The sequence below is a fragment of the Candoia aspera genome, chromosome 6 (assembly GCF_035149785.1).
Source record: "Candoia aspera isolate rCanAsp1 chromosome 6, rCanAsp1.hap2, whole genome shotgun sequence".
NCBI classification, from domain to species: Eukaryota; Metazoa; Chordata; class Lepidosauria; order Squamata; family Boidae; genus Candoia; species Candoia aspera.
Window position 1 is genome coordinate 62,293,137 of NC_086158.1, and position 17,150 is coordinate 62,310,286.

At 37.2% G+C, this 17,150-nt stretch overlaps 1 protein-coding gene across 1 annotated transcript; it reads right to left on the reverse strand.

Annotated features, from left to right (window-relative positions):
• Positions 1-1,240: 1,240 nt before the first annotated feature.
• IKZF5 (IKAROS family zinc finger 5) lies at positions 1,241-17,017 on the reverse strand. Its single transcript, XM_063307298.1, has 6 exons — positions 16,932-17,017; positions 11,763-11,885; positions 6,652-6,729; positions 5,381-5,544; positions 5,040-5,222; positions 1,241-4,608 (listed from the first exon to the last, which is right to left on the reverse strand). Exons 4-6 carry the CDS (start codon positions 5,511-5,513, stop codon positions 3,665-3,667), a joined length of 1,260 nt encoding a protein of 419 aa, XP_063163368.1. The 5' UTR covers positions 5,514-5,544; positions 6,652-6,729; positions 11,763-11,885; positions 16,932-17,017; the 3' UTR covers positions 1,241-3,664.
• Positions 17,018-17,150: the final 133 nt, after the last annotated feature.

The following is a 17,150-nucleotide window of genomic DNA, read 5'->3' on the forward strand; positions in this document are numbered from 1 at the left end:
TTTTGGTTCCTATCACAAAAGAAACACAGCGTTCCATCCAAGTTGAGTGCTTTGAAGTCTCATGCAAATATGGCTCTTGTCACTAAAATCAGTGGACTTTAAATATTTGACTCTTTTCTTCTCATTGCTTTTGTCAGTTGCACCCCATTTAGTTTTAAATTAGATCTGTATGACAGATTTCATGAATTTTGTTTTCATCCTACTTATCAGTCTTTGTGTTACAGGCAGCAATTCACAATCGATAGTTCTGCAAAAGGCATCAGGGAAACTCCAAAATAAGTTGAAGTGTCCCTTGGGCAGTGCTGCCACCTGAATGCCAAATCTGAACTCATTTGAATAAAATGGAGATTAAAAAAAACATTTGGTAACAGGACTTTAAAAAATTTAGTACTTATTGAGCTTTTGCTGCAATTGTATCAATGTTGAACCCAATCTGTAAATTTATATGTAATTATTCTACATCTCCTAAGGACCTATTAATGAAGGTATTTCATGTAATGACCATACCTGAAAGTTGTAAAGCATAGTCAACAGATCACCTCAGACTTGCACTGTCTGCTTAGTGGATTCCAGCTGTAACCTAAGTCAATAATTTTGGTCTTTGTATGGCCATGCTGGTCCATGTAGAAATCTTCAGAAGCAGTAAAACAATGTAGTGCTGGTATAGGGATCCAAGACATCTGTAGATCAGCTTTCTCTAAAGAGTTCACCGATAAAGCTTTTCTCATAAGTACCTATGTACTCACACTCACACTTAATCCTAATTAAAATGGTAGAATATACCATTTTTGTTTTTAATTTAGAGGTAATCAGAGCAATGTTACCTGTTTCAAATGCAATAATCCCGAAACCTCTTCTAAAATATAACATGGTAATCCTTCATTCCTGTTTTACAGAACAAATATAATCCACAATAGGATTCAGTGACCAAGATTTGTCAACCTACCACGAGCAGTTAGAGATGTCCCCAATTGATCTAACTGGGCCTTCTGTCTATAAATACTGGATAACTTTCTTGTGTGTTTTCACTTTTGTATTTCTTTCCCCCTTTCAGCCTTGCATGTACAGAGTTTGTTATTATGTACTTTATATTTTGTAAATTGCTTCAAGATATTTCTGAAGAGGAAGTGACACAAAATTATATTAAAGAGTAATATTAAGTTCTCCTAAACATGCCCTTGTGGGCAAACCCTTGTTGCAGCTAGTTGTCTACTTCTTTACTGGAGACAATGAAAGGTGATTTGCCTTAGTATCTTATTTAATACAGAAAATCAGATTTGGCACACAGCTCATTTATGAAAATTTCAAGATGACCAACCAAAACATTTAACAGCCTTTACTTGTTAGTCAATTCAGCTCTTCCAACATTAGAACAAAAATTACTTTTTTGTTCCTGTCATGGCAAATCCCAGTCAAACGAAACTTTGAGTATTTTGTCACTGACTTCTGAACATATATATCAATGAAAGCTCGTAAGATGGAAATCTGCCAGAAAGGAACATTAAATAAATAGATAATTCCAATAATGTACTGTTTAAAAAAACCCTGCAAGTATTAATAGAGTATTTTACTCAAGGATTAAGCTACTGAATATTATTTGTCATAAAAATATTTACAGGACTTTTGCAAATAAAAGACAGAGCAGGATTTTTATATACTTGGGATATTTTTCCCTAAAAGGAATATTTCCCACTTTGAAGAAATATGCGAGTCCACTGATTTGCTTTAGGCAGATGGGGTCATCAACAGCTATCCTGCCAAAATTGTGGCTATTTACCAGATACTCTCTACCTCTCATGGTTTACTACAGATGGACAACATCTAGCTTCTTGAAGTTGCTGAGCCCCAGCTTCCATCAACACTAGCAGATATGACCAGTAGTTATAATGGGAATTTCAGTGCAGCAACTTTTGGAAAGGTGTACATTGCCTTTTCCTGCTAAGGCCTTTATTACATCCTTTTGTAGCAAAGAGATTTTAGACACTACCACTGATGGTATCTGTACTAAACAGCAAAACTTCAAATAAAAAAATCAAGTAATTCTAAAAATACTCTGACCAGAATGCATGTAAGATTGTCTCCAAGTAAATTACATCTTCTTCCTTACACCCTGTACTCCCTCTTCCAAAGCCTTTCCTTAAGGTCTGGAAAGTCCCATTTTTCATAGGGGGACTCGTGTAACTTTTGGATGGATGGATCTAGACAGCTTAGAAAAGCCATCTGTTTTGGCCATCAGAAACAGTTAGTAGAGAAATGATCATCTGCCAAAAGTTCTGAAGATGAAGCTTGTAATCGGACATTTTTACACAAAAAGAGAAGCAGGGTTATTAAACAGTTCAATAAATGCACTATCATATTTGAAATAGGTTTGTATGTGCATATTTACTTGTTATGCAAGGGATAGCAATATAAAGTATATTTTTGTTTCCCATGAAATAAAAAAATATACAATAAAAGTGCATTTCAAAGTGTTTTCCTCTGTATGCTATTAAGGAATTATGTGCTATAAACTAGGATTTTGTAGTTTCGGCTAGCATTATTTGTTTAAAGTGCCTATTCATTTTCCTAGGTATTTTTTTAAAAGACAAAAATATCATACATCTTATATCCACTGCAGTTCATTATTGTGATTCTCCATATTTGTATCTTGCCTCACCAAGTCCAGAATTTTTAATGAAAACCAAAACAATCTAGACTATTCTCTGTCAACTGCTGCCTCTATGACTAGAATGCCATTTTCAAAAAGGAAATATGGTGTTCATGGTTAAAATGACCCACACAAAATCCAAATGGATCATCATAATCATGTAACTTTCTTGCTGCTTCATTTCCATTAAAAGACATTGCTGCCCAGAGGGCAAAGGCAAAATAGTACAGACATCAGCACTTAAAGGCAATGAAAATATTTGTAATGCACTGCAAAGCTAGCCAAGATGATTATGGTACATTGTTTTCACACATTATCCATTTTGTTCTAAAGTAGTTTTAAAAAGTTACAAACATTTAACACTAGGCACTGTTTCCTTGTATTGTTTTTTTCCCCTTAAAGAGCAGGATACTAGTATTGGAAGGTGGATATTTTTGTACTCTTATTTCACATTATTACTTCCACAATGTACTATTACGAAAGGAACATCATTAAGACACCTGACTGCAATTACAGGGTTTCAGGGGTAGGGGACTCTAGATTTTCTTGTAGACATTATGTTTGTTGGTAATGCTTACAGAATTTTCCAGCAGTTTAGGTTATGGCCCACTCAGACAATCTTACACCCTCCAAACTGATTGTATTAGGGTAATTTAAGAATAGCAGAATTATTGGGCTGTTTTGTGGCACAGGCTAACCTAAGGAACTGTAGCTGTGCTAGAACTGATCCAAGGCTTCATAATATATAAAGTAAATCCACATTTTGTTGCTCTAACCTTTTCAGAAGGTATAATTGCACTGTAGGCCTCATTTTTGTTTTAAGAGCTCAGTGTGAAGAATACAACCATGACTAGCAAGCATATTGTCAGTGAATTGTGACAATATAAGTTATTTGCCCCCAACATTAAATTGTTATCTGGATTCCTCAAAAGGCAACCTCCCAATTAGGTAAGAGACAGACAGAAATGTGTTTAAACAAATAAATAAAAGAAAAAGCATGGTGTACTTTAAATTCAGTCAGTGCTGGCTATGTTGGCCTCTGGCAAAGTGGCAAGCAAAGTCATACTTGTTTTTACATTTGCAACCACAGATGTTGCATTGGAAAGGGTTCTCAAATCCATGGCATCCCATGTGAATAGTATACAGGATATTGTCAGCAAAATACATATCACAGTGCTGGCAGTGATGCAGAAGCTGAGGATCTTGAACCGGAAGATTTGGTGCTGGAGTACTTGGTTGACTGTTACTGATACTTGGGGTGCTGGCCTGAGCACTGTGGTCACTACTAGGACCTGCCACGGGACTGTAATTTCTTTGTGAATGTACAGGACGAGGATCTGGACTTGTAGGGGATGAGTTCTGGGGAACACTGGTTGGTACAGTTGGAACAGAAGTTGGTGCAGCAGGTTGCTGCATCATAAAAGGCTTTTCATCTTGACATGGTACAACATCAGGAGAAGATGGATTTTGGTTTTCAGGGGGCAGACTAGACAACTGTCCTGCTAAAGTAGATAGCTGGTTTAAAGGGTTATCTATCATAAGGTCTTGTGAATCTCTCGGCAATCCACTAGTCTCTGTTGGTTTTGTTATACTTTCATATGCTTCAGCCTGAATATTTGGGATTTCATGAGTGAAATCATTAAGGTAGTCTGGCTTCTGAACCACCATGGAAGGTGGACTTAAGTTAATCAGTGCTCTTCGGCTGTACCCCAAGTTACTGGTCTTCTTTTGCAAAACACCCCACATCTTCTTGCTACTAAGGGAAGGCCTTGTACCCTTTATTGGCACCATTTTATGTTTGCGTCTCCGGTGGTGAGACAGATTGCTTCTGTCACTACAGCGGAAGGAACACAATTCACATTTATAAGGTTTTTCACCAGTATGAGACCGCATATGAGCTTCCAGGTGACGTTCATAGGCTGATGCAAAGGGGCATAGGTGGCATCTATGTGGTTTTTCACCTGGAGAAACACAAGCAAAGCTTTATTTTTATTTATTTATTTTTTTTGTGGTAACAGCCCCCTAGCAAAGGAAAGGAAGAAAAGTGAGCAACTACAAATAAATCACTGGTTGCAAGAAAGTATTGCAACAAGATGAAGTCAAGGTCCTCCTTTTAGCAAGGTCTAAGGAGTTAAGAAATTTAGCAATTACAAGAACCAATTAGATCCAAAATCTAAACTGCATTCTTATTTCCAGAATAAACAAAATACTTAAGAAGCTTGCCACATAAAAAATATAATATGGCTTATTTTTCTAGGCTTAACTTGCATTTGAATTTTAAGCATTTGTTGAAAAATATAAAAGGTAAATCATTAATACATAGCTCACATCCCATGTAATAAAGATGTATAACATCACCACAGAAACATAAAATCCGCAGATACAATGATACCTGTGTGGATCCTGATATGTTCTATGAGTCGTGCTGTTCCTTTGCTGGCATAGTTACAGTATCGACATTTTAATTTTCCATCAAAAGTTCTTTCAAAACCATCTACTAACACTCCTGAGTTTTCATCCAGCGGAACTTCAACTGAAGGATGATCTAATCCATTTTGATCACCTTCTGTCCCTGCTGTAATTAATAACAGAAAGACACATCAAGCTTCTTATTGAGTTTTGTAAACATTCTACAGGTTACAGTGAAAGAGGAAAAAGGAACATTTCTTAAACATTATGCCTCTTTTCATTTATAGAACGATATAAAAGTTCAGCTGCACTATTTTAACTTACCTCCTTGAAGAGTCTCTGCTTCTTTGTCCCCACTAACAGAACCTGAAATCATGTTCACATGGTGAGTCTGTTGAGTTAGATATTCCTGAAAATCTTTTACAAAATCCAAAGGTTCTGGTTTCTTTTCACCCATAGTCACACTACAACTTCACAACGTTGCAAACCTAAAACATAAAATCAAGTTATGTTTCAAGCTTTTAGAACAGTAATTTGTTGTTAAAATACCATTCTAACTTACACAATAAGAAATGAAGGTGATCTGTCATGCATAGGTATCATGCGTGCATTCAACTTCCTTGTTGCTTTTTCTAAAATATTTTAATTTGAAAAAGAAAAGTAACAAATGAAGAGCTAACATGTTGAAAGGCAAAATGCCAGTCTCTAGCACCATTTTTATTCTCAGTAATCCCTCTGGCTTCTATACAGACTTTCTTAGAAAATAAAAAATAAATAAATGGTAGCACTCCAGTAATTTGTTTGGACATATGCTCATCTAACCAGTTAAAAAAGAGATAGGTAACCTGGGATAAAAAAGAGCATGCTACAGGACTAAAGCTGTGGAGCAACCTTACCAGTTTGTCTTCTGGTAAATAGACTTTTTCCAACTGGGCCAGCCATAATGGCAGCCATTTTATGAATAAGCAAGTTCCATTAGCTACTACTTGGTGAGAACACATCTTACTCTCAAAATTCCAAACATGTTCTCCAGCCCAAATAAACTGCCTAACCCAGCAGAAATTGGCTGGGTTTGCACAGCATAAGCCAGTTTTATAACAGTGATTCACTGAAAACTAAAATTGCTTAACTACAAGCTAAGTCACAATAAAAAGTAATCTTATCATAGCTTAGTGTAGTACGTGAAACCAGTGATTCCACTGGCTGAGGTTGCTTCTATTGTATCTTTATTAAATCATTTACTCTGTTTTTTTCCACACAAAGCAGTTTGCAATTACTGAAGTCACACATATGTGTTTCATGATTACATAAGAGTTATTACAAAATTATTATTAAACATTCCTCAAGCATTAAAAAAATCCATTGCAATGAACCAAATATGCATTCAATTTCATTCAAATGATTCCTTAAAACAAGAGTGAGGAACCTTTGGCTCTCCAGATGGTGCTGAACTAGAAAGGCTGCATATTGCCCACCTCTGTGCTATGAGAAAAAAGATCAATGATTTGAATAACAATTAAAATGGGTGCACATGATTTTAAAGGCAAGATCTCTAAAATGACAATTTTCCTAGAACATAATTAGAAATATCATACCTGAATTTGTTATGTTGAAAACATTGTGAATTCTTCAAGATATCTTACAAGACATAAAGCAGCTGTGTCCCACTTTTCCTAACAGCAAAAAAACAAAAAACAAAAAACCAACAAGTACATATCAGCTAAATTAGCACATCTGTTCTTCCAACAAAGGTAGTTCAATAGCCATTCAATAGCTGTAGCACATCAAAATTACAGAAAGAAATAAACTACCTACACCATATTTTTCAAGTTAATGAATACCTGTGGAAAATGTGCAAGTCTACCCAACCACCACCAACAGAAAGATCACAATCCACAGAAAGGATAACCTTCCCTTACATCAAAGGAATCTCACAGACCATTAATAGGTTACTACAATAATTTGGAATAACCATGATGTGCAAACCAATGAAGTCTCCACAAAGCATACTAAGCAAACCCAAAAACCCTGTACCAAAAGAAGGTAAAACAGGAGTAATCTACAAATGTAAAGACTACAAACAACACTATATTGGATAAAAAGGCAAAAGACTAGCAAAACATATCCACAAATGCCAACTAGCTGTCAAAAGGTATGACTTGACTTTATTAATCATGCTCCTGTGGGGTAACTTTTGCTTGGAAAACAGTAGAACTCTTAGAACAAGCCAGATTGAAAATGCAAGAGAATTTTTAGAAGCATGACACTCCAATCCAGCAACAGACATAAAGGCTGAAACACTTAATTATAGACTGGTCAAAAAATATAACCAAATACCAGCACTAGTAGGCCAACTCAACACCCAACAACATTCCTTTCCATCACACAGCACCTACATAAACCAGCCATCTCCTTATCACCAAATATAATTACAATTCAACAGCTACTAAAAAAAAAAAGAATGCCATCCTCCCAACAAGCTCTCCCTTCACACAGCTTTCAACACAGCTATCAACACAGGAAGTGACCCACATACAGAATACCTTATCAGTTAGATAAACAATCTACCAACAACAAGGCATCACTTGCAAAACAACATCCATCCACCAGACCATCCAAATCTACCCAAGAACATGCAAAGCAGGCAAGACAGAAAGATAGACAACCTCAGTCAGCCCGTGAACCTTTTTAATCCAAAATTCCAGTGCTGATGATGTTACCTAGCAGGGTAATGAAACATCTACAACCCTAAAACCAAGCCTGGAAACTGCAACAATTCAACATGCCAGCACTGAACAATATGTATTTGTTACCATTACAAATTTTGTCTTGTCAGATGTCTACTTCAAGTTGATCCTGTGTTTTGCTATCTTGATAAAATTTCACGATCACCTCATATTATGCTCTCTCAGTCTCCTCTTCAGTTCTTCCCTTTCCCAAGCAGATTCCTTCAGACCTGCTTCTTCCTCATCTGTTTCAATAGACTATCTTGTTCTGCTTCAACAGTCCACCAATGGTTACCTGCAAAGACTGCCCCAGTCTAATCTTTAAGTGCCTTTTCATAGGATCGTACCTAGAACAGCTACAACTCATACAATACAAAGAAACAAAACATCTACAAAGCAGATACTGATAAAAATACATTTTCTCACACTCCTTAAAGTTTTTTATTTAGTTCTGCAGAGCTTTCATCAGTGGCATGTTCAATTATGACTAAAGTTGTTTTTCATTAAATGTCAGTATTATATAATACATTTGAATCCACAAAAGATTTATATCCCAGTCACAAACTTTAAAACTTAAATGTTTATAAAAGATCATTTGTTGACATGCTCCATTGTTTTAGTACTACTGCCTTACTTAGGAGGGAAAAAGTCTAATTTACAGCATTCTGCAGTGAAGGTTCTACAGGCTAGTTATCAGCTATTTATCAGATGCAAGGCTGGACCCAATAGGGGCTCATCTATACAAGCATTCCGCTTATAAACTGACCAGACTTCTTAACAAACAACAAAAATACTACACAACCCAGGATCTGATTACAGGTACCAGATGGAAACAAATGTGAAATGGTCACTATTAGGGGAGTGCAAAACTTTTAAAATTTGAACCATTTCACATTCAAAATGTCCTGTTTGAATGTGATTCAAAACATTTGTTTCAGCTCAAACCAGGAACACTCTGCACTCAAAATGTTTTGCATACCTCTAGTCCTTATACTGCTGGGGTGTTTTTGGTTGCTTTTTTGAAGTTTCTATTTTAGCTTAAAAGGTTAAAAAAGCCAGGAGATATAACCATATCTTGTAGCAAGGGAATTTTAACGATTGAACTATTTAATATGCTAAGAATATTAAAGCATATTAAAAGGTATTTTATATTGACACTAATTGGCAGTTAATTCTCTATTCTATCTACACAATTCCATAAATTTCAATTACTATTACTTCCCACTCTTTAAGTGTGAGTTTTGCTGACAATTACTTTTTAATTTCAATTAATTTTATTCCTCTGAAGATGTTGTTGATTGTTTCATGTGTCTTCTCTAGTTGTTTGTCTACATACCAGATCCACACTTCTGGTTATATGTGTGGGAGTGCTATAGTTTCTAGATGCTAGGTCCATGATTCTGGGTATTCCGATCTTAGTGTATTTGGCTAAGTTGGATGTGTTGTGTGCTACTGCTGCTCAGGATTCTTTCACTAGTTCTGGGTCTACAGATGTAAATGATCATGGACCGTATCAACCTCTGCCTCAATACCTACTTTCAGTTTGATGGACAAATATACTAACAAATCAGAGGAACACCCCTGGGATCACCACTCTCAGGACTCATAGCAGAGACTGTAACGCAGCAGCTAGAAACTATAGCACCCCCACACATACAACCAAAAGTATGGACCTGGTATGTAGACAACACTTTTGTCATAATAAAAGGAACAACTAGGGAATACACGTGAAACAATCAGCAACATCTTCAAAAGAATAAAATCCACAAGGGAAGAAGAAACAACAACACACTACCCTTCCTGGATATCCTCATCAGCAGAGGAAATGACAGCAAATTAGAAACACAACTCTATTGAAAAACAACCCACACTAACCAGTGCTCCATTACCAAAGTAACAACCCAACTTCCCACAAGAAGACTTGTGTAAGAACATTATTCAGGTGAGTACAAACACACTGCAGCAACTCAGAACACCAGAAAAAGGAAAGAGACCAGCTATACATCTTCCAACGAAATGGATACTCATGCCACTTTATTAAAAAGTGCCTGACCATTCAACCCACTACAGCACAACCAACACAAGCTATGCAAAGGATAACTCTACCATACACCAAAAACATCTCAGAAACAATCAACAGACTATTACAACCACATGGCATCACCATAGCACACAAACCAACTAAAGCCCTCCAAAACATCTTAAATAAACCAAAAGTCCCAGTAGCCCAAGAAGAAAAAACACAAGTCATCTACAACATACAGTGTTACAGCCACTATGTAGGACAGACAAGCAGAAGACTAGCAGAGCACATCCATGAATACCAATTAACAGTCAGAAGACACAATGAAAACTCCTTAATCTTGCAACACATGGACAGACTCAACCATAGTTTCAATTGTGTTGAACATAGTTTCCTTTGGGGGGAGATGGGCGGTGATAAAATTTGATAAATAAACCAACTGGGAAACTGTGAGCATCCTAGACCAAGCTAAATCTAAAAATGCTAGGGAATTCCTGGAAGCTTGGCACTCAGACACATCAACTATCAACAGACACATAGAGATAAACCACATTCACCACCATTCAAAAGCGACAATAAAAACGCTAAGAAAAAAACAAAAAGACCAGAACACACCCTCTCCAACAACCAACGCCCAGAAAAGCAGGGATTAACACCAGGCAAACAAGCAGAAAACAATAGTCCAGTCAAGGAACTACCAAGAAGAAAAACAATCAAGCAGAAAACAATTCCCTAATCAAGGAACTACCAAGGAGAAAACCACACCCCCACCAACACAGGCAGGGCAAGCTACTGTATATAAACAGGGAGCAAACCCCACACTCAGTACCGATGATGTTACCTAGTCGGGTAATGAAATGTCTGCAAGCAAACAACCAAGCTCAGAGAGCACCAAGGACTCCATAATCTAGCTTGCTATAGGTTGCATTTGCTGTAAAGGCAAGTCTGTTTTTAAAAAATATTCATACCTTCTGAAAGAATATGGATGTTAATTACTCTTTAAGAGTTATACCACTACAGTTGTCTCCAAGTTCTCTAGAAGCACTTTGTGCAAGCGCTAAAAAAACCCAAGACTTGCTTTTTACCTCTTACTCAAAGATAATCTTTAAATGCATTTGAAATTCAAATCTGCACAAAGTGTACACCCAAGATTGACCCAAGTTGAAAGTAAAAAAAAAAAAAGTCTTATTGTGTTAAGTCTGTCGTGTAGGTGTAGTACTGAGATACATGTTTAAACTCTTTTTCTCTGATAATTACTCAGGGTTAATAACAGATAACAGTTCAAAGGACAGCAAAAAAGTATCTAGTATACTCAAAATTATAATGTACATGGATAGAGCTAAGAAATTCAGAGAGAATCCCATTCAGCTAATCTCCTCTACCTTTTAACCTCTTTCTTCTAGTAATGGTCAAAATTTCCATCTCCTAACCCTTTCTCTAACTTACTATAACATTTTACTTGCCAAGCAGTCTCCTATTACATACCTCATGATACTACACTGATATATGAAGATCCTTAAAAACTATGCAAGCTTTTTTTCTTTTAGCTGTTGTTGCCAATTTTGCTTTGTCTATTTTCTCTTTTTTCAACATGCATAAACAATAGTCAGTAACAATACAGTGGAGACCTTAGTACTAAGTATTCAGCTCAAGACAGAAACCTTTATTGTACAACAAATATTTTGATATAATTTTCAGTTGTTTATTAATGCTACATTTAGTTTTGGATGTAAAATTTAAACAATCTTCCACTTATTAACATCAACAATGCAAATCATAATTAATACTGATATAAACCTTTTTTTCTATCTTTAAAGGTCTAAGTTATCTAAACATTAGAGTGTTAGTAATCTCTAGTCAATACTGTATAAATACCACTGTATTGAATAGATTATATTATGTCTTATAACAATATAATAAAACAAAAATAAAAACTACTTAAAGGTATGTAAATTACCTTAATTACTTTAGTCCAAATCAGCTTCAAATCATTGACAAAGGGGTCAAAAATCCACTCCTGAGATTTGTGTTCCATCATACTTGGAAGTACATTTTTCTGATTAATGCTTCTACAATCAGCCTACAAGAAGATGAAACCAGGACATATATTTTCATTAAAAGTGACATTTGCTTTATGTAGAAAGCTATCTTGTATTTTTACTAGTTAAGTCTTTAATATAACTTATGAACTGTTTACTGTAGTCTCAGAAAGAGGAAAGTTTCCATATGTACAATTACTCTAGGAGAAACACTCATTCATTCCAATGCTGTATGTCTCTTGTCTCTCATACCTTCCAGGAACCACCGCTACCTGAGTCACAACAGTGATTGTGGAGCAAAGAGCAAGGCTTCCCTAGAAACATTCCTTCCTCAATCCCACCAGACTACTAGAAACAAAGTAGATAATATTATAGCCAACTTCTGACCCAGATATTAAGAGAGTGACCCTAACTAATTCAAAACAAAAAGAGCAGCAAACCAGCAATACTCTGATTTTCAGATTAAGGGCAAGCATTTGAATGATAAATAGTTAAATGTTTTTTTTCCCCCCAAGCATTAAATTTGAGATGATGGTCATCAGGTCTAATACTAACTACAAAAAAACCCTCCACCTTAGAAAACTCATTCTTTTCAACAACAGTTAATTTTATTTTTTATTATCTTTTTATTCATTCTTTCCCAACAGCTCATATTAGTAACAGCCCTCTTTGCTCTCCATTTCATCTTATCATGAAATAGGTTAGGCCAAGGGACTGATGGCTCAGTATCATTAAATGAGATTCACAGCTGAGTGAGGATTTGATTCTGGATCTTCCTGATTATCCTTTGACACTATCCTTGCTCAGCCATAGCACTGTCTTATGATTTTTTCTGTGTTAGATGCTAATAGTTATAGCAGATAGCTAGTAGAAAAAAAATGTTATGATCCTTAAATTGCTCCCAGCAATGACACCATAACTGAACAAACTGCCATCTTCATAATACCTTTCCTGAAATAATTGAAATAATAGCTCATCTGATAATGAGAGCAACTATCTGAACTCACACATGGGGAGTCACATGAATGCCCCAATAATAATTATGGTACTTAAGCATCAAGAAGTTCATACAATTACAGATATTTCTTATCAAAGGCGAGGCACAGAGTTTGTGATCCTTGAACCAGAATGTAGCCTAAGAACACCGAGGGCTGATAGAAGTACATTGCATTCCTGATTTTAACCTAAGCCCCCTAATAATCTCCAAACAGAAAAAAGTAAAAATGGTATGTGTAAGCATGCGTGTAAATGGACGTGGGTTTTCTCTCCCTCCCTCACTGCTACTTCAGTCCTCACAAGCACCGTCAACACCGACTTGCACAGACATCAATGTAACTCCAAAGTATTTCTAATGAAGCTCTTTGTTGCTCAGGAAATGGATTACCCTAGTCCGATGTCATTTTCAAAAACACAGCTTTTTCAAATTATCCATTAATAAAAACTTTTGCCTATTTTCCTTCCATTATCATCAGCCTCCTAAAGTTTTACTTAGATGGAAATAGTGGGAAGAACTTTTTTTATTTTTATGCTCACAAAGCACCCCTACCACTTCATCCTGGGTTTATGCAAGCAGAACAGAAAGGAGAACAAATGCCTTCTTTCCTCCTTCAGCTTCTATTTCTTAAAACCATTTTCTTTCCTTTACAACCACTCTGGGATGTTGGTGCAGGGAGGGAGCAGGGCTGATGTATACCATCTATGGAGGTGGTATTCATTCCTACTTTCCATGTTAGAATATATTTTCCAAACCAGATTCTCTCATGAGCTGCACATAAAATATCCCTAATAGATCTTCTGCATCTCCTAATGTTAGAAGACCATAGACTGAAGGGATTTCCACAGGAACTGGATTCCTCTCCCTACCGTGGAACAGGTAAATCCAGGCTATCATATTCCATCCACACACCCACAAAAAAACTCTCTATAGGATTGTAAGATTGCAGTCTAAGTGGAATAAATCATTAACTTAGTGATGTGACAAGAATAAGTTACACACAAAAACCTCAAGAGCTGAATATTACAATTTTGGTGAAATTACCTACAAGGTCTAGATGGTTATGTCACAATATTCACTAAACAGTAACTTTTAAAACAATCACTCCAGCTGGATGGCCACACCTAACTAATTTTGGCTATCTCAAAAAACTAAGTATTAGTACTTGGATGGGAGACCATCAAGAAAAACTAAGGTTGTAGGCTATGAAAAAAAAATAGGGGTGGGTTGGTCATATAGAATGAATGAATTGCAAATCAAATGTATGAAGGAAAACTGAACAGCTGAGAGAAAGAGGAAGACCAAGGAAATCAGGGTGGGATGGAAGTGATGAGATCCTCAAGAAGAGAGAGGCGAAAAGTTTAAAGAACAAAAGGCAATATATGAAGTGATTATGGACATGATAGAAGCAAGGATAGAAATATTTGGAGAGGTACAGTAAATGGTGTTGGGGTAAACTAGTTTTAGTTATTTTCTTTTTCTGAGCTCATGTCTTTAATTTCTTTGGCCTACAATACCTTACTGCTTTTCTGTACATGTGCTTATTCTGAAATGGAATAGTGTGATGTGTATGTATGTAATTTGTCTTAAAATAAAATGGCAGAGTGACAAATTATAATGCAGAGTTGAAATTAAGTTAAATATCTTGTCTGAAGTAGTATAAATCCAGTATCCTCCAATACTAGCATTCTTAATATAATGCAGAAAATCTATAATATCAATATGCACTACCCCTTACAGTAATTTTGGGGAGGGGAGACACCACTTTTTTTTCATTTTATTTCAGTGGGAAAATTCAAGGTAGTGGTCTTCTAGCCAAGTTCAATAATACTGTATATAAAAACAATTCAGGTTCTGGGCTGAACTTACGTTTCTTTTTTTAATCCTGATGATTCTATAATTGAAGAATTTGTTCTATTCTGTGTAGGAAAGACATAATAGTTTAATGCTCATGTCCCCATAATTTGAGATTTGTCGTAAGTCTGTTTATGACTCCATATTGTTATATGGTAAATTTTTTGCTGAATCAAAATTAAAATACAGATAACCGGATAAAAGAAACACAGCATGCAAAACTCTATGCACAAAAAACATCATTAAAGTGCTTTGGGAAGGGAGACCATCATTTTATTTTTCATGGCCATGTACATGATGCCTTATTCATAGTAGCTAACTTTTATTCCCAGAGAAAAGGAATAAGCAAGCTACATAATCTCTGCTTCAAATTCCAAGATCCAGTTATGAAGTGCTCCTACAGCTCTGTTTCCATGGTACAGTTTAATTTCTTATTTATAGGCCAAAGTGGCACTTAAAAACAGACACCAGAAATCACATTATAATTATAGTAAGCACTCAATTCCTCCTTATAATGTTCACTGAACAGCAGATACTGTATTAAGGTTGTATAAATCATTTGGATGATTCTCTCACTTCAATGGTGGTTCTCTGGAAGTATTTTCTATGCATGCTCAGATAAGCTGGAAAAGGCCTGAAATGTTCAGGGCAAATATCTTAATGTCTCAAGGAGAATCACACTAGTCAAAGTACCCCTCCAAATGATTTGCACAACCCTAATCACTGTCACTCTTACCCTTACTGGTAACACACACCCCATTTCCCTTCCTTACAGATCATAGTCAACAAAGCTTGAAAGGATATGAAACTGAAGAACCTTCTGCAGCTTCACTCCTTAGATAGATCAGTAATTTGGAGTGCTGCAGTATGAATTACATGCAATCCTGTTAGAAAAGAACACTTCATTTGCTAACACCTATTCAGTTATTTCGCCTGTGTAATTCTATGCAGTTACGGTTACTGTCACTTTCATATACTTACTATACATAAAAGCTAGGGAGACAGTACAGGGGATCAGTAGGCAGTTGGAATAGAACACAGATTTTTCATTCACCAGAACTCCAAAGGCCTGGCTTGCTTAGTCTCTGGCCTTCCTTTCTTCAGGCCCACACAAAAACTGGCTTGCTGCTTTTCCACCTTACTAGAGCTGTATTCTATAAACGTTTAATTTATTTGCTAAACTTCCTTGTGTTTTGTATCTCTTGTTCTTTTAATGCTAATAAAGGTTTTTGTGTGTGCTAAACTTCCTATTTCTTCTATTCCCATCATTAAGATCACCACATACTTTCCCTTTTGGCTTAACTCCCACCTAGACTATTCGTTGGCTACAAAGCTGCATGGTGTTCTCTACGCACACATTTGTGGACATGACCAACATTTCAAAGGCTGAGTATTCAGCTGGAGTGCATCTTCTCCATCATTGTTCTTATTCCCCTTCCCCACTCTGTAAAAGTGAACCTACAGCCAAAGCTTTTACCCCAGTTGCTTCTTCTTCATATGCCTTTTAAGTTCTCATTTCCTACTCAAAGCCACTTATGGGCACCTTTTTTCTTGGATCATCACACCTTCACTTTCTCACACACCAGTTTTAACCACCCCAGACACACCACACTCTCTATTAACGCAAACGGGAGACGTTGCCGCACTCCCTGTAGACCCTTCTAGCAGCGCTAGAAGAAAAGGAAAAGCATTCCTGGGAGCCTTCACAACGTTTGCTGATCTCCAGGATTTAAGTTTTGGCAGCAGCAACTTGCTCCCTCCAAAGTTGGGCGCTTTCTCCCTCTCGAGGCAGATTCCCCGCTCCCAGGAATGCAGTCCAGGGATGGTCACCAGGGTGACGAGGTTCAACAGAGAAGGGGAGGGCCTGCCTTACAGCTGAAGGGAAAGGGACCTTTCAGTTTTCCGCGCTTCCAGGGTTCGACCGGCTGCCGAGATTTTCTTTTGCGCGGCGAGGCGACGCAGGCGCCCGTAGCTGGCCGCCTTCCTCCCGGAATCCTTTCAAAGACACTCCAAACTCATCCCGGGAGCAGCAGCGCCTTTTGCCCACGGACGTAAGAGACTCTTCAAGGCGCCCCGCGGCACAAGCCTTTGTGCCCTTGACTTACTACCTGTCCTCCAGCCGCAAGAAGGTAGCTTCTGCTAATGCCTCTCCCACGCTCTTACATTCACCAGGACAGAGAATGAGGAAGGAAAGAAGAGACGCAGAATAAGGAGCACGACGCAGCCTTCCCAGACTCACCGCCACTGCACTTTGCAGCCACCTGGGCCCCCTACTCCTGTCGCTACCGCCTCCATGTTTGTTGTGTCTCCCAAAGCTAAACGAAATCCATCGCTTCTCCTTACCAAAGTCCCGCGAGAGTTCGGTCCGGTGCCTCAGAGCGGGCTCGCGCGCGGTGCGTGCTCCACTCGACAGGGAAAGGACGTGAAGAAGGATTTCCCCAAAGAGTTCGCTTGTTTC

What these genes read in the sequence shown, in the direction of transcription:
- IKZF5 (XM_063307298.1), bottom strand. Translation starts at nt 5,513, where the DNA reads ATGGGTGAAAAGAAACCAGAACCTTTGGATTTTGTAAAAGATTTTCAG. An exon ending in AGCAGAGACTCTTCAAGGAG is followed by an intron (nt 5,223 to 5,380) that starts GTAAGTTAAAAT and finishes TATTAATTACAG; the next exon opens with CAGGGACAGAAGGTGATCAA. An exon ending in ACATATCAGGATCCACACAG is followed by an intron (nt 4,609 to 5,039) that starts GTATCATTGTAT and finishes GTGTTTCTCCAG; the next exon opens with GTGAAAAACCACATAGATGC.